This window comes from Pristiophorus japonicus, chromosome 22 (genome assembly GCF_044704955.1).
Source record: "Pristiophorus japonicus isolate sPriJap1 chromosome 22, sPriJap1.hap1, whole genome shotgun sequence".
Classification (NCBI taxonomy): Eukaryota; Metazoa; Chordata; class Chondrichthyes; family Pristiophoridae; genus Pristiophorus; species Pristiophorus japonicus.
The window spans coordinates 23,206,302-23,224,391 of NC_091998.1; the positions used below are offsets into that span (position 1 = coordinate 23,206,302).

The 18,090-nt window shown below is 48.3% G+C and overlaps 1 protein-coding gene across 1 annotated transcript in view; it reads left to right on the forward strand.

Annotated features, from left to right (window-relative positions):
- Positions 1-18,090, forward strand: part of ptpn20 (protein tyrosine phosphatase non-receptor type 20) — a 473,076-nt gene that overhangs the window by 30,075 nt on the left and 424,911 nt on the right. Inside the window, exon 2 of the mRNA XM_070865389.1 lies at positions 8,827-8,967. Coding sequence (XP_070721490.1) covers positions 8,844-8,967 — 124 coding nt within the window. The 5' untranslated portion in view covers positions 8,827-8,843. The remainder of the gene's footprint in view (positions 1-8,826; positions 8,968-18,090) is intronic.

Below are 18,090 nucleotides of genomic sequence, written 5' to 3' on the forward strand. Positions count from 1 at the left end.
TTTTAGCAACAGGCCTCAATCACCATGCTCTACTTAATGCTACATTAGCTTATTCAATGAAATATATTAATGACGTGCAGCTCACTTAGTAACAATAAAAAACTTAATATTAAAACACTGATAAAACTCCAAGTACAAGATGTAACATGGTGGTAAAACAACAGGCTATGGCTGTTCAGGATCCAAGTCTGCCTGAAAACCTGCCTGCTTAAGAAGTGATTGTGTTTGTTGTCCAGGTTAGTGGCGAGGAGAGATACAGAGTTTCTTGTGTGACAGTCTTCAGGCTGAAGAGAATTCCAGGAATCTTGTTTCATGGAAGTTTATTCGCCGAGGAACTTGTCGGAAATATTAGTTTGTATGGCAGGGCAACTGGGTATCATTTGCAGGAAGTTTTCCTGAAATTAATTTCAACAATAGCAACTTCTATTTATATAGTGCCTTTAACGTAGTAAGAAGTCCCAAGGTGCTTCACAGGAGCGTTAGCAGACAAAACTTGACACCGGGCCACATAAGGAGATATTGGCATCTTAAAGGAGGAACGAGCGGTAGAGAGGCAGAGAGATTTAGGGAGACACAAGAGGCTCAAATTCCACTTATATTGAAACATGGGATAATGCCTGTCTTTCTACATAATTAATAACTTGGTAAAGAAGTCGCATTCTCAGAAATTGCCTGTTTCAAAACCGTGCTTTCTCAGTTACATTAGCGGGTGCTCCGTGATGGGCATTCCATCTGTCTTTCATTAAAATATAAAGAGGAATCGGGCTGAAAATTGGCTGAAGTGTCAGTTTAACCCTTTCCTGGAGTTTTCTTTTTCTGGAGCCAGTTCAGTAACAGTGACAGGCACAGTGGGATTCAATCAGAATCCAACGGGGTTAAATTGCCCATTTTGTTGGCGTTACGTGGCCTCCTAAGGCACCAAAACAGCGGGCAGAAAGCGTGCGCACATTTGCGACCGGTTGCCATATTGAGAAAGGACAAATAAGAGGCACCCTTTACTCATAACTGAAGCAGATGTCATTTGCATATGCAAATATGGGGCCTAACGCCTGCTTCAGGCCTCAAATATGAGACTCCTGAATGTAATCCAGCCAGTCTTAAACAAAGAAAATAACCTCGAGTTTCTTGCGATTGTGATATACTTGGGGACCGTAGCATCGTAGTTATGTTCCCGGTACTAGTTATCCAGAGACCTGGACTAATGATCCGGAGACATGAGCTCAAATCCCACCATGGCAGCTGGGGAATTAAGTTCAGTTAATTAAATAAATCTAGAATTAAAAAGCTACTATCAGTAATGATGAGCATAAAACTACCAGATTGTCATAGCAACCTGTCTGGTTCACTAATGTCCTTTAGGGGAAGGAAATCTTAGGGAAGGCCTATATGTGACTGCACCTTAATTCTTAACTACCCTCTGAAATGAGCAAGGCGTTCTCTCGTACAAGGCGGCTCACCACTAGGAATGGGCAATAAATGCTGGCCTTAACAGCGATGCTCACATCCCATGAATAAAAAAATAAAGAATTTCTCACAGAAAAAAGCATTCATTGTGAACGTCTCTGGCCAAAAGGGTTTTGTCCATCTGGCCTGGCCTCCTGAATCTCCTGCTCAGTAAGGTTCAGCAGGATGTATCTCGCATCGGCTGCTCTCAAGCAGAGCTGGTCCAGATTGCCAAACCCAGGTCAGAGTTAGCCAGCAGAGGGAAGGAGGCAAATCCAAATTGGTGACAGAAGTTGGAGACAAGTGGGAGTGAACGGAAACCAGAGAGCGAACAAAAAAAAATTGTAACATTGGAACGAAACAAGAGGCAAAAGCAGTTGGAAAGATGTCTCTTCGCTTCTCAGCAGAGATTTACACAAAAGTAAGAATTTAAAGAGATAAAGGAGTCCGCAAAGGGATATGGGCAGGTTAAGTGAATGGGCAGGAAGGTGGTAGATGAAGTATAATGTGAGGAAATATGAGGTTATTCACTGTGGCAGGAGGAATAGAACAACAGAATACTTTTTAAATGGGGAGAAACAGATGTTGTTCAGAGGGATTTGGGTGTCGTCATATACGAAACGCAGAACGTTAGCATGCAAGTAATTAGGAAGGCAAGTGGGCCTAATTGCAAGGGGGTGGAGTACAAGAGTAAGGGAGTCTTGCTGCAACTGTACAGGGCTTTCGTGAGATCACACCTGGAGTACTGCGTACAGTTTGGTTTCTGTACCTCAGGAAGGATACACTTGCTCTAGAGGGGGTGTAACGAAGGTTTGATTGATTCCTGGCATGAGCAGGTTTGTCGTATGAGGAAAGATTGAGTGGAATGGGCCTGTACTCTCTGGAGTTTAGAAGAATGAGAGATGATCTCATTGAAACATACAAGATTCTGAGGGGTCGATGCTGAGAAGTTGTTTCCCTCTGGCTGGAGTGTCTAGAACTAGGGGGCACAGTCTCAGGATAAGGGGTCGGCCATTTAGGACTGAGATGAGGAGAAATTTCTTCACTCAGAGGGTGGTGAATCTTTGGAACTCTCTGCCCCAGAGGGCTGTGGATGCTGAGTCTTCGAGTATATTCAAGGCTGAGATCGATAGACTTTTGGAGCCTAGGGGAATCAAGGGATATGTGGATAGGGCGGGAAAGTGGAGTTGAGGTCGATGATCAGCCATGATTTTAATGAATGGCGGAGCAGGCTCGAGGGGCCGTATGGGCAACCCTTGCTTTTATTTCTCATGTTTTCAAAAGAGACGCACAGCTATAAAAGAGTGCAGCAGACTCCAGGTGCACCCCAAAGACGGAGCAATGATCTGAAATAGGGCATGGAAGTGCTAGGTACTGGTACAGTCAGCGATCACAATCAGAGGAGAATATTCTGTTGGGGAAAGGAAGATGGCCAGTACAGAAGAGGGGCACCAGATTCTGGATCCACCCTCAGGGCAGAGCTGTGTCCCTGTGTGCTGCTCCTGCCCTCAATTTATAGATGGTGCTTCATGCAGAGTCTCAACACTACAGACCTGCTTAATGAATAAGGTGCAGTTCAGACCAATATGAAATGAAAACTACATCACATGCCTTTAAGGGCACGCCAGCTGTCTCACAAACTGCTTTCTACATGACTGGGCCAAAGTGAATACATCGACACCAAAGTAATCCTTCCCAGTAACTAAAATTATTTCTTCCCAGATAGCTTTTTGTTAGGCAAGGCATTACGGGATATGGAACCAAGGCGGGCAGATGGAGTTCAGACACAGATTAGCCATGATCTCATTGAATGGCAGAACAGGCATGAGGGGCTGAATGGCCTACTGTTCCTATGTTCCTAACCAGTTTCCAAAAGATAGGAGCTGAAGATTCTTGAACTAGAAAGTAATGGCCTTATGTAGAGTTCAAACTCCCAGAAATAGTTGCACCTTTACAAAGAGCTACAGCCACGACTGCGTTTTGTCATTATTTTCAGGTATATATCGTGCTCAGTCGACATTGAGTTCTCGGGTTTTGCCTGTTTGAGTGCTGATGTTCGCATGCATTGCTCAGTCTCCCTAATTCGCTGAAGGCTAAATAATTAATCCTCTTTGTGTCTATGTAATACCTGAGCGCACTGTTTCGCATTGTCGACACAAGCACATACTTTGAACTCAGGCACGTGAATGACAGCGAGGGCTGCGGGATTTCAAGTAAGTTACCAAAATGGTGGTCAGCAAATGCTATGGACATGTGATAAGCTAACTCCTTGTAAACATTTGGTTTAAGCCACTTGCCCAGAACAAGAAACACAAAAGGTGAACTGTACTACTATGTCCTTACTATACAGTATAAATGCATACGAGGCCCATACTTGAGAGAAGGTCACTCTGAGACCAGTTACCTTTATTACCAAGACCTCAAGAGGCAGAGCTTCCCCTTTTATACCGGAAAGTCCAGGATAGGAGTGTCTCCCACAAGTTCGCCTCCTGTGGTCAGTGTTCTCAAGGTGTACAACTTAGGTCAGCTTATACATGGGTTACAATGACAGTTGAATACATGACATCACCTCCCCCCCAAAGTCTTATTGAGATCACAGGTTAAGTCTCTCTGGTGGTTTACGCTCTCTTGTAGAGCGCCTGAGTTAGGGCTCCGGTTGTTGGGCGCTGGCCTGAGTGTCTGCTGTTTGCGGTGCCTCAGGCCTGTCCGGACTGCCCGCAGTGACTGGGCTCTCCTCCACTTGGTTCCGGTGGCGGAGTAAACTCTACATCGTGTTCTTCCTCTGCTTCTTCCATGGGGTTGCTGAACCTCCTTTTAGTTTGATCCACGTGTTTGCGGCAGATTTGTCCATTGGTAAGTTTAACTACCAAAACCCTATTGCCCTCTTTGGTAATCACAGTGCCTGCAAGCCATTTGGGCCCTGCAGTGCAATTAAGACAAAAAAAGGGTCATTGACATCAATACATTGCGCCCTCGCATTCCTGTCATGGTAGTCACAATTTCTTTCATAGTAGGGTGTATAAGGGATAACCTGGTTTTGAGCGTCCTTTTCATTAGCAGCTCTGTGGGTGGAATCCCTGTGAGCGAGTGTGGTCGGGATCTATTGGCCAACAGGAGGCATGATAAGCGGCTTTGTAGGGAACCCCCTTGGATTCTGAGCATCCCCTGTTTGATTATCTGCACTGCTCGTTCTGCCTGGCCGTTTGAGGCTGGCTTGAACGGTGCCGTTCTGACATGGTTGATTCCATTGCCTGCCATGAAGTCCTGGAATTCAGTGCTTGTGAAGCACGGGCCATTGTCGGATAGACCATGGGCGGCGAACATTGCCCGTAGACTTTCTATCGTGTCAGAGGATGTGCTTGAATTTAAAATGGTACACTCAATCCATTTGGAGTAGGCGTCTACTACAACCAAAAATATTTTTCCCATGAAAGGACCTGCATAGTCCACATGGATGCGTGACCATGGGTTGGCGGGCCAGGACCAGGGGCTAAGGGGGGCTTCCCTGGGTGCGTTGCCCAGCTGAGCACACGTGTTGCACCTGCGAACACAAAGTTCCAGGTCTGCATTTATCCCTGGCCACCAAACGTGTGACCTGGCAATTGCCTTCATCATGACAATGCCCGGGTGCTCATTGTGAAGTTCTCTGATAAATACCTCTCTGCCCTTCTGGGGCATGACTACTCGGTTTCCCCACAGTAGGCAATCGACCTGAATCGAGAGTTCATCCTTGAGCCGATGAAACGGTTTAAACTTTTCAGGGCATGCTCCATATGTGGCTGCCCAGTCCCCATTCAGGACACATTTCTAAACTAAAGACAGTAGCGGGTCTTTATTTGTCCACACTTTAATCTGACGGCTGTCACAGGTGAGCCTTCGTTTTCGAAAGCTTCAACAGCCATGACCATCTCAGCATCGTGCTCAGCTGCCCCCTCAGTGGTGGCTAGTGGTAGCCTGATGAGTGCATCGGCACAGTTTTCACTGCCCGGTCTGTGCCGAATTGTGTAGTCATAGGCGGCTAATGTAAGTGCCCACCTCTGTATGCGGGCCGATGCATTCGCATTTATGGCCTTGTTGTCGGTCAAAAGGGACGTTCGGGGTTTGTGATCTGTCTCCAGCTCAAATTTCCTGCCAAATGGGTACTGGTACATTTTTTTACTACATGTACACATGCTAGCGCTTCCTTTTCTATCATCCTGTAGCCTCTTTCTGCCTGGGACAGACTTCTGGAGGCATAAGCTACCGACTGTAACTGACCATTGGCACTCACATGCTGCAACACACACCCGACCCCATAGGACGACGCATCACACGTTAAAACTAGTTTTTTACACGGGTCATATAACGTTAACAGTTTGTTGGAGCATAACAAATTGCGTGCTCTGTCAAAAGCGCTTTCCTGGCTGTCCCCTCAGACCCAATCACGACCTTTGCGTAGGAGCACATGTAGCGGCTCTAACAGCATGCTCAATTTGGGAAGAAAGTTGCCAAAATAGTTCAGGAGCCCCAGGAACGAACGCAGCTCCGTTGTGTTACGGGGTCTGCGTGCTCTCTGGATCACTTCCGTTTTGGACGCAGTAGGGCTGATCCCGTCTGCTGCTACCCTCCTCCCCAGGAATTCTACCTCTGGAGCTAAGAAGGCGCACTTCGCCTTTTTCAGTCGCAGCCCTACCCGGTCCAGTCTGCGTAGCACCTCCTCCAGAATGTGGAGGTGTTCTTCAGTATCGCGACCCGTGATGAGGATGTCGTTTTGAAAAACCACCCTCCTTGGAATCGACTTGAGGAGGCTTTCCATATTTCGCTGAAAGATCGCGGCAGCCGAACGAATCCCGAATGCTCAAACAACCCTTTGTGTGTCGTGATGGTGGTCAGCTTCTTCGACTCACTCGCCAGCTCCTGGTTCATGTAAGCTGAGGTCAGGTCCAATTTTGAAAAATGTTTGCCATCGGATAGCGTCGCAAAGAGGTCCTCCGCTCTCGGTAGTGGGTACTGGTCTTGGAGTGACATATCCTGACCGACCCATCCGCCTTGAGCACCGGCACGATCGGGCTTGCCCAGTCACTGAATTCGACTGGTGAGATGATGCCTTCCCTCAGCAGGCAGTCCAATTTGCATTCTATCTTTTCCCGCATCACGTACGGCACCGCTCTGGCCTTGTGGTGTACTGGCCTGGCGTCCAGGTTTTTGTGAATCACTACCTTGGTCCCCATGAAAGTGCCGATGCCGGGTTGAAATAATGAGTCAAATTTGTCCAGGACCTGTGAGCATGATACTCGCTCCACAGAAGAAATTGCATTGACATCGCCCCATTTCCAGTTCATGACAGCAAGCCAACTCCTCCCCAGTAGTGTGGGACTGTCCCCCGGGACAATCCAGAGTGGCAACCTGTTCTCCAAATCTTTGTGGGTCACGACTACCGTGGCGCTGCCTAGCACCGGAATCCGGAATGATCTCCTTTGTATATTTCCATCGCAATGCGTCAATCGGCAATAATTTTGGCTTCCTGGCCTTGGACACCCACAACCTTTTGAACTGTTTGATACTCATCAGGGACTGGCTGGCCCCCATGTCCAGCTCCATTAATACTAGGATGCCATTGAGGAGCACTTTCATCATTATCAGTGGCGTCCTGATATGTGAACTGTATATGTGCTCCACATGAACTCGCTGAACTTCAGCTTCCAGCGATTTCCCCCAGTATTCATTTAGCCTCGTAGGGCTTACATCGGGCCCGTGCTCCTCGTACATCAACCTGGCTGCAGGCTTCCTGCACATATGCACCAATTGACCGCTGACGTTGCAGTTTCTGCAGGTATATTGCAAGCTCTGGCTGGGTGTTTGCCTCCACACCTCCAGCATGAGCTAGAGGCCCCATTGTTGGAAACAAAAGGTCCATTACCAGTCGATCGTCTCTGACTGTTTCTGTAACTGTCCTTAAGCGCACCATTAACAGGTGTTGATGGCCCCATTACTGGCCACATTGTCCATTGCGATGGCATGAATCGCTGTTCAGCTAGCCATTGTCTCTGTTGAATTCCCCATTTGGGTTCGACTGCATGCTGGGGCATGTCCGACTGCCCTTGTCTGCCTAAAGAACTGTGTGCCACATTAACAATGTTGACTCCCTGGTCATTTGCCATATTTGAGCCAAGATTTTTGCCATAAATCATTCTGGTCTCTTCCTCCCCTGAGATAATTGTCTGGGCTATCAGAGCCGCCGCTTCCAAGGTCAAGTCTTTGGTCTCAATCAGTTTCCTGAAAACCCCAGCGTGCCCGATGCCCTCAATAAAAAAGTCTTGCAGCATCACCACTCTGCATGTATCTGGGAACTTACATAGGCTCGCCAGTCACCGGAGATCTGCCACGAAGTCTGGAATGCTTTGCCCTTCTTGCCACCGGTGCGTGTAAAACCGGTGTCTCGCCATGTGCATGCTGCTCACCGGTTTAAGGTGTTCCCCGATCAACTTACTGAGCTCTTCAAACGTCTTGTCCACCGGCTTCTCTGGCGCTTGAAGGTCCTTCATCAGGGAGTACGTTCTGGATCCACAAACCGTCAGGAGATAAAGCCCTGCGTTTGTCGGCGAATCCTGTCCCAACCATTCCTTAGTGACAAAACTTTGCTGTCGTCTCTCAATAAAGTCGCCCCAATCATCACCAACACAGTACCTCTCTTCTGTGCTGCTAGTGACCATGCTCGCGTGGTTTAAATCCCAGTTTCTCGTCGCCAATAATATGTCCTTACTATACAGTATAAATGCATACTTGAGAGAAGGTCACTCTGTGACCAGTTACCTTTATTACCAAGACCTCAAGAGACAGACGGTGGGTGGAGCTTTCCCTTTTATACCGGAAAGTCCAGGTTAGGAGTGTCTCCCACTAGTTCGCCCCCTGTGGTCAGTGTTCTCAAGGTGTACAACTTAGGTCAGCTTATACATGGGTTACAATGACAGTTGAATACATGACATATACTGTTTCTTGGTCATTCTTGGCCAGAGACAGAGAGAGTAGGAGAAATTGTTTCCATTGTTAGGAGAGTCAATAACCAGAGGACACAGATTTAAATAATTGGCAAAAGAACTAAGGAGTGACGAGGAGAATTTTTTTTACACAGCGAGTTGTGATGATCTGGAATACACTGCCTGAAAGGGTGGTGGAAGCAGATTCAATAGTAACTTTAAAAAGGGAATTGGGTAAATACTTGAAAAGGAAAAAATTGTAGGACTATGGGGAAAGAGCAGAGGAGTGGGACTAATGGGATCGCTCTTTCACAGAGCCTGAACAGGCACGATGGGCCGAATGGCGGCCTTCTGTGCTTTATCATCTCTGATTTTTCGGCTGTTACCAGTAGCACCTATTTATGTCCACTCTTTTCTTTCTTTTCAGGGTTTCCCAGTTCAGCCATGAGTAATTCTTTTGTGACTTTGGCTGAGGTCTTGGAGGCAAGAGGAGGCCCTATAGAAGATAATGAAATCTGGGCCTTGTTATTAGAAGCCACTGAGGTCTTGCAGGAGAATGCAGTGCAAGGTAATTACTTCTCAAACTTACTGGTTCATTTACTACTTGTATTTCCATTGTGCCTTTAATGTAGAAAAACCTCTCAAGGGCTTCACCGAAATGAGAGGAAAATCGCAAAAATCTATTTTGCATAATTTGGGAACATCCCATTTACAACTGAAGCTGAGAGAGTTAATTTGTCTTTAGTACTGCAGCATAATCATCCCATTTAGCTGGAAATCAGGAAACCATCTCTTTGTCAATAATTTGGGCTCGACTTTCGGCCCATCGGCCATTTGTCACCCATTTAGTGCCCATATAAGAGCTATCGCCCATATTTGCTGAAAAGTGGAAACGAGAGCCCGATTATAGCCCATTTATCGCCGGCCCAACTTTCGGCACTGCTGATTGAACTGCATCGCCCAGCCTACTTTAAAAAAAAATTATGACCTCATCCTCGTGCAAGGCCAAGAATAGTGCTCTAATGGAAAATTGCGCCCGATTATGGCCCAGATTGTCGGCGAGCGCTACTTTCGGCATTTCGCCCACAATTTGCACAAATGATCGCTGGCCCAAAAATAAGCTGAAGAAAAGCTGCAATAACTCGGCACTACAGGAGGATCTGTAGTAACAGGCTGTCAGGAGAAACAATTTGTGAGTGATTTTAAGGACCTTTTTGACTCTTGTCAATCATCTAATCACATTTGTATTTGTTGAGGACAAATTAAGGGCATTTATAGCGATGGGGCCTGTAATTTCTCAACCAGTATTGATCACTAATCACATGCTGCAGAATAGAGATGGGAGAATAAAATGAGAAAAGTTACATACATTGATGTAATGTCAGGGTTAATAATGGAATTCTTTCCCCCTCTGGCCCACAGTACAAGTAGAAGCAGAACTAGGGTATGTCATCCCATGAGGAAAGAAATGGAGTTCACCTCAATTGGCCGATAGATTTTATTTTATAAAGCAACAGGGGCTAGAATAAAAGAAAGGTTCTATCATGTTACTGATGGGGACCAGGTCCCCCGTTCTCTCTGTCAACCCCCGTGGGAAAAGTTCTTTGCCTGAAAAAAAAACGTGCATGCGCAGAACGGCCGTTGCTATGGACGCCAGCCTTGCACGACTGAATACATCGCTAAGGCCCATTCCACATCGCTAAGGCTATCGCCCAAATTAAAAAGGCGAAACTAGCGGTTTTTAAAATGGACCATATTCCAGCGATCCTGAAAAATAAAAAAGGCACTAAGGCCGGAATTATCACCCATTTTTGAGCGATAGCGGCCTTAGTGGAAAGTCTAGCCTCCAATACCTCAGTAAAACTTCTTAGGAGTATGATGTGTTGGATTGTGTCAAAAGTAGGGATTAGGCAAGATTCAGGTACAATTATTCCCAACACTCCTACTGCACTCCAGAGAAATGAAAACTAAGCAGACACTTTTCGTGCACTACCAGACCCCCTGCTCCCAGCGTGGCAGGAAGTAAAACCCCCCCTTTTGGCTTTAGATTGCACTGTAACATTGACGATTAAAGATATAAAGGCCCAAATACTACAAATTGCTTGTTGCAGATAGAAATTTCAGATCAGGTATAATATTTCGAAGCAAACTAATTGTGCCTGCATTGACCAGGGTTGAACTGTACAATGGACTGGGCTAGAACTTTGCCCATTAGATCTTTCCAACTTATTCCTCGCATTATCAGCAGGTTCATGGAGACTGCTGGCTGCCTGGGCTGATTGGATGTGTTCGGGAGGGAGTTGGATATGGTCCTTGCGGCTGGGGGGGTCGGGGGGTGTGGGGGAGGGGGGGAGGTGCTGGGGTGGGTGATCAGCCATGATCTTGTTGCATGGCGGAGCAGGCTCGAGGGGCCGAATGGCCTACTCCTGCACCTATTTTCTATGTTTCTATGTCCCAGGTAACACATTGTTACACTGAAAATAGTACGAATAGCACCGGATAAAAGAAGGCTGAGGGGTGACCTAATAGAGGTCTTTAAAATTATGAAAGGTTTTGATAGAGCGGATGCAGAGAGAATGTATCCACTTATGGGGAAGAGCATAACTAGAGGCCATCAATATAAGGTAGTTACCAAAAAATCCAATAGGGAATTCAGAAGAAACTTCTTTACACAAAGAGAGGTGAGAATGTGGAATTCGCACGCACAGGGAGTGGTAGAAGTAAATAGTATCGATGCAGTTAAGTGGAGGCTAGACAAGCATATGAGGGAGAAGGGAATAGAGGGTTATGCTGATAGAGTTAGATGAGGAAAGACGGGAGGAGGCTCGAGTGGAGCATAAACGCCAGCATGGACTGGTTGGGCCGAATGGCCTGTTTCTGTGCCATATATCCTATGTAACCCTATGTACTAGATTACAGTGCTAAAGTCACTCCAATATCAGGAGTAGCTCCCTCACTGTCGTAAGAACTTTAAACTTTCAAAACAATGCTTTCTAAAAAATAAAGAACACTTTGGCCCATCGGACCTGCTGTCCTGCCATTCCACCAGTCACTTACACGCCCTGACATGCCAGGATTCCTAGGGTCAGGCAATTGCCATACAGTCGGCAGGCACCAGCGCCAGTATTGGGGGAGCTGGGCTGCCATCTGCCTGCAGGGAAACCTTGTGGGGATCCTTTCCGCCTTCTTCAAAGTACAGGTGCAGAGTGCACTGGGGAAAGCCAAGGCATCTTCCGCACAAAGTTCAAATGGTCCTATCAACATAATGGGACCCCGACTCCCGTTTATACATGGCGCCTGATTCCAGCGGGTGCTTCTTCATCCGCCAAAACCAACTGCATTAAAAATCAGCGGCAGTGGACAGGGAAATGGAGCCACTCGGAATTTCCTCGTGCTTTCTGTTACTCTACCACCAGAGCTTCGTTGGCCATTGTTTATTATAATGACGAGCTTGCCTTTACCTTGCACTGCAGCATTGGCGATTAAAGGGATAAAGGCCCAAATATTGCGAGTCGGCTGTGACGAGTAGAAATTCCAGATAAGGTTTTTAGCTGCTCGCCCGCTCAAAACCCTTTCTGAATTCTAGTTTTAATTAGCTAATTGACTGGCAAAGGTTTGAAGTCTGACAGGGTCACATTGAAGACACTCTGTTCAGCATCACAGCCGTGAAGGAGAGCGACTCCCTGTGAATGCACTGGAAGGGAAGGAGGAGGTGGGGAGGCGTGCTACAATTAGATCAGCATTGATCCAGCTTCACCACATAAACCTGACATTTGGAACAAATGCGCTCAGCTGCATTGTCGTTGTCAGTTTAAGCGTCTCAAGTACGCCGTGTGCTCGTTTGCCAAAGGAAAGAACATTTTGATTTAACATTTGTACTGGTGGAATCGCGCTCACCTCATCATCTTCTGCTCAATTTTATTGATTGCTTACACATCAGGCCTCACTCTATCGAGTAGTGCCCTCGTAATCCTCATCACAGCCGTGTTTGAAGAATATTCACAGATATCCCTCCCTCCTAGTTTATAAATGGGTAGCTCCAATGTCCTTAACTCTCTTGTGCCACATTGCTTTTCTCAACTGAGAAAGCAGGCATGCCACCTGTTCCTTAGCCCCTGTTAGATATTCAGACTGATAGCTGAGTGTTACCTGAGAGGAGCATCAATTAGCTCCATTTCTGAGTTCCCTTAGGAACATAGAAAATAGGTGCAGGAGTAGGCCATTCGGCCCTTCGTGCCTGCACCGCCATTCAATGAGTTCATGGCTGATCATTCCCTCAGTGCTCCTTTCCTGCTTTCTCTCCATATCCCTTCCTTGTCTCAGGAGAGGCTTCCATCTCCCATTTGGCCGCTCCCTGGGATGATCTGGTTGTGGCAGGGATTTGGAACCCATTACCGGCAGAGTGGTGCCATGCGGCAGTAAAACCAACTCACCGAGGACCCATGATGCGGCGGATCTTCATTGCACTGCGCCTTTTAAGTCAAAGTATTAAATTGGAAATGGCTGCTGGACCCAGTGGCCTTTTCCTGCTCCTTAAAATTGTTATACAGGACAGAAAACGCTAAAAATCTCAGTGGGCCAGGTAGCATCTGTGGAGAGAGAAACAGAGTTAATGTTTCAGATCTAGAACATAACAAATAGGAACAGGAGCAGGATACACTCTATGAACTCTTCCTCAAGGCTACCCTGGCCAATTTGCTTTGTCAAATCAATATGAATGTTAAAATCTCCCGTGATTATTGCCGTTCCCCTATTACAAGCCTCCATTATTTCTTGTCTGTGACCCTTCGTCAGAACTGGAAAAGTTTGAGGTGTAACGGATTCATAAGGAAGTGCAGGGACAGGGAAAGGGGGAGGGGAGGAAAGAACAAAAGGGAAGGTCTGGGATAGGGTGGAAGGCAGGAGAGATTAGAGAGAGACAACAGGGATGATGGGCAAAAATGAGTTGGTAATGGCACAAGTTAAGAAACAAAAGATGAATCCAGATGGGGTGTGAATGGCGGAATGTTATCTCGGCCCCAAATTTTCTCAGGTCACAAGCTGAGCCCCTATGCTGAGCCTTAATAGTGGCTGACCCTGCTGGAGATTACGGGGTCAATGGGGAGCACCCCATTTGCATGGCACAGGTGGGCACAAGCAACACCTTGGGCACATCTCTGGTACTACCTGTTCCATTCCCACAGAAATCTGCTCTTGGAGTGGTGGGGGCAATGGGGGTGGTCAGGCCTCCTGAGTCGTGGCCATGTTTACTTTGGCTCCCTGAGCAAGGGGCCAATTTGGCTTTCCTATCCTACACGTCATCGGTGGGGCCCACACACTGCCTTGTGGAGGTCGGTATATCATTCACTCTCTTGCTGTGCCGGCCATTAAAGGTGGTCGCTGAGGCGTGAGTCCGGGGATCAGCAGAGGCATATAAAGGCCGCGAGAGGCAGCGGGAGTTCATGGTCGCTGAGGCGTGAGTCCGGGGATCAGCAGAGGCCTATAAAGGCTGCGAGAGGCAGCGGGAGTTCGTGGTCGCTGAGGCGTGAGTCCGGGGATCATCAGAGGCCTATAAAAGGCCGCGAGAGGCAGCGGGAGTTCGTGGTCGCTGAGGCGTGGGTCCGGGGATCAGCAGAGGCCTATAAAAGGCCGCGAGAGGCAGCGGGAGTTTGTGGTCCCTGAGGCGTGAGTCCGGGGATCAGCAGAGGCCTATAAAAGGCTGCGAGAGGCAGCGGGAGTTCGTGGTCGCTGAGGCGTGAGTCCGGGGATCAGCAGAGGCCTATAAAAGGCTGCGAGAGGCAGCGGGAGTTCATGGTCGCTGAGGCGTGAGTCCGGGGATCAGCAGAGGCCTATAAAAGGCCGCGAGAGGCAGCGGGAGTTCGTAGTCGCTGAGGCGTGAGTCCGGGGATCAGCAGAGGCCTATAAAAGGCCGCGAGAGGCAGCGGGAGTTCGTGGTCGCTGAGGCGTGAGTCTGGGGATCAGCAGAGGCCTATAAAATGCCGCGAGAGGCAACGGGAGTTCGTGGTCGCTGAGGCGTGAGTCCGGGGATCAGCACAGGCCTATAAAAGGCCGCGAGAGGCAGCGGGAGTTCGTGGTCTCTGAGGCGTGAGTCCGGGATCAGCAGAGGCCTATAAAAGGCCGCGAGAGGCAGCGGGTGTTCGTGGTCGCTGAGGCGCGAGTCCGGGGATCAGCAGAGGCCTATAAAAGGCCGCGAGAGGCAGCGGGAGTTCGTGATCGCTGAGGCATGAGTCTGGGGATCAGCAAGGCCTATAAAAGGCTGCGAGAGGCAGCGGAAGTTCGTGGTCGCTGAGGCGTGAGTCCGGGGATCAGCAGGGGCCTATAAAATGCCGCGAGAGGCAGCGGGAGTTCGTGGTCGCTGAGGCGTGAGTCCGGGGATCAGCAGAGGCCTATAAAGGCCGCGAGAGGCAGCGGGAGTTCGTGGTCGCTGAGGCGTGAGTCTGGGGATCAGCAGAGGCCTATAAAAGGCCGCGAGAGGCAGCGGGAGTTCGTGGTCGCTGAGGCGTGAGTCCGGGGATCAGCAGAGGCCTATAAAAGGCCGCGAGAGGCAGCGGGAGTTCGTGGTCGCTGAGGCGTGGGTCCGGGGATCAGCAGAGGCCTATAAAAGGCCGCGAGAGGCAGCGGGAGTTCGTGGTCGCTGAGGCGTGAGTCCGGGGATCAGCAGAGGCCTACAAAAGGCCGCGAGAGGCAGCGGGAGTTCGTGGTCGCTGAGGCGTGAGTCCGGGGATCAGCACAGGCCTATAAAAGGCCGCGAGAGGCAACGGGAGTTCGTGGTCCCTGAGGCGTGAGTCCAGGGATCAGCAGAGGCCTATAAAAGGCCGCGAAAGGCAGCGGGAGTTCGTGGTCGCTGAGGCGTGAGTCCGGGGATCAGCAGAGGCCTATAAAAGGCCGAGGGAGTTCATGGTCGCTGAGGCGTGAGTCCGGGGATCAGCAGAGGCCTATAAAAGGCGAACTTGTGCAGCTACAGGGAGAAGGCAAAAAAGAAGTAGAAAGAAACAGAAAGGTGACGTCACAGCCTAGGGAGTAAGTGATTGGCTGGTGATTGGTGAGTAGTTTTTCTTTTTCTTTTTTATATTAGTCAGTAACTTTTAACATTGTTGTCACCAATTTAAGTGTATCTAAGGGTTAAGTCATGGCAGGAGAGCTCGATCGGGTGTTATGCTCCTCCTGTACCATGTGGGAACTCAGGGACACTTCCGGTGTCCCTGACGACTACGTGTGCGGGAAGTGTATCCACCTCCAGCTCCTGACGGTCCATGTTGCAGAGTTGGAGCTGAGGGTGGATGCACTCTGGAGCATCCACGATGCTAAGAATGACGTGAGTAGCACGTGTAGCGAGTTGGTCTTACCGCAGGAGAAGGGTCCACAGCCAGATAGGGAATGGAAGACCAGCAGGAAGAGCAGTGCAAGGAAGGTAGTGCAGGGGTCCCCTGTGGTCATCCCTCTGCAAAACAGATACACTGCTTTGAGTGCTGTTGGGGGGGATGACTCATCAGGGGAGGGCAGCAGCAGCCAAGTTCATGGCACCGTGGCTGGCTCTGCTGCACAGGAGGGCAGGAAAAAGAGTAGGAGAGCGATAGTGATAGGGGATTCAATGGTGAGGGGAATAGATAGGCGTTTCTGCGGCCGCAACCGAGACTCCAGGATGGTATGTTGCCTCCCTGGTGCAAGGGTCAAGGATGTCTCGGAGCGGGTGCAGGACATTCTAAAAAGGGAGGGAGAACAGCCAGTTGTCGTGGTGCACATTGGTACCAACAACATAGGTAAAAAAAGGGATGAGGTCCTACGAAACGAATTTAAGGAGCTAGGAGCTAAATTAAAAAGTAGGACCTCAAAAGTAGTAATCTCGGGATTGCTACCAGTGCCACGTGCTAGTCAGAGGAGGAATCGCAGGATAGCACAGATGAATATGTGGCTTGAGCAGTGGTGCAGCAGGGAGGGATTCAAATTCCTGGGGCATTGGAACCGGTTCTGGGGGAGGTGGGATCAGTACAAACCGGACGGTCTACACCTGGGCAGGACCGGAACCAATGTCCTAGAGGGAGTGTTTGCTAGTGTTGTTGGGGAGGAGTTAAAGTAATATGGCAGGGGGATGGGAACCAATGCAGGGAGACAGAGGGAAACAAAAAGGAGGCAAAAGCAAAAGACAGAAAGGAGATGAGGAAAAGTGGAGGGCAGAGAAACCCAAGGCAAAGAACAAAAAGGGCCACTGTACAGCAAAATTCTAAAAGGACAAAGGGTGTTAAAAAAACAAGCCTGAAGGCTTTGTGTCTTAATGCAAGGAGTATCCGCAATAAGGTGGATGAATTAACTGTGCAAATAGATGTTAACAAATATGATGTGATTGGGATTACGGAGACGTGGCTCCAGGATGATTAGGGCTGGGAACTCAACATCCAGGGGTATTCAACATTCAGAAAGGATAGAATAAAAGGAAAAGGAGGTGGGGTAGCATTGCTGGTTAAAGAGGAGATTAATGCAATAGTTAGGAAAGACATTAGCTTGGATGATGTGGAATCTATATGGGTAGAACTGCAGAACACCAAAGGACAAAAAACGTTAGTGGGAGTTGTGTACAGACCTCCAAACAGTAGTAGTGATGTTGGGGAGCGCATCAAACAGGAAATTAGGGGTGCATGCAATAAAGGTGCAGCAGTTATAATGGGTGACTTTAATATGCACATAGATTGGGCTAGCCAAACTGGAAGCAATACGGTGGAGGAGGATTTCCTGGAGTGCATAAGGGATGATTTTCTAGACCAATATGTCGAGGAACCAACTAGGGGGGAGGCCATCTTAGACTGGGTGTTGTGTAATGAGGGAGGATTAATTAGCAATCTCATTGTGCGAGGCCCCTTGGGGAAGAGTGACCATAATATGGTGGAATTCTGCATTAGGATGGAGAATGAAACAGTTAATTCAGAGACCATGGTCCAGAACTGAAAGAAGGGTAACTTTGAAGGTATGAGGCATGAATTGGCTAGGATAGATTGGCGAATGATACTTAAGGGGTTGACTGTGGATGGGCAATGGCAGACATTTAGAGACCGCATGGATGAACTACAACAATTGTACATTCCTGTCTGGCGTAAAAATAAAAAAGGGAAGGTGGCTCAACCGTGGCTATCAAGGGAAATCAGGAATAGTATTAAAGCCAAGGAAGTGGCATACAAATTGGCCAGAAATAGCAGCGAACCCGGGGACTGGGAGAAATTTAGAACTCAGCAGAGGAGGACAAAGGGTTTGATTAGGGCAGGGAAAATGGAGTACGAGAAGAAGCTTGCAGGGAACATTAAGGCGGATTGCAAAAGTTTCTGTCGATATGTAAAGAGAAAAAGGTTAGTAAAGACAAACGTAGGTCCCCTGCAGTTAGAATCAGGGGAAGTCATAACGGGGAACAAAGAAATGGCAGACCAATTGAACAAGTACTTTGGTTCGGTATTCACTAAGGAGGACACAAACAACCTTCCAGATATAAAAGGGGTCAGAGGGTCTAGGAAGGAGGAGGAACTGAGGGAAATCTTTATTCGTCGAGAAATTGTGTTGGGGAAATTGATGGGATTGAAGGCCGATAAATCCCCAGGGCCTGATGGACTGCATCCCAGAGTACTTAAGGAGGTAGCCTTGGAAATAGCGGATGCATTGACAGTCATTTTCCAACATTCCATTGACTCTGGATCAGTTCCTATCGAGT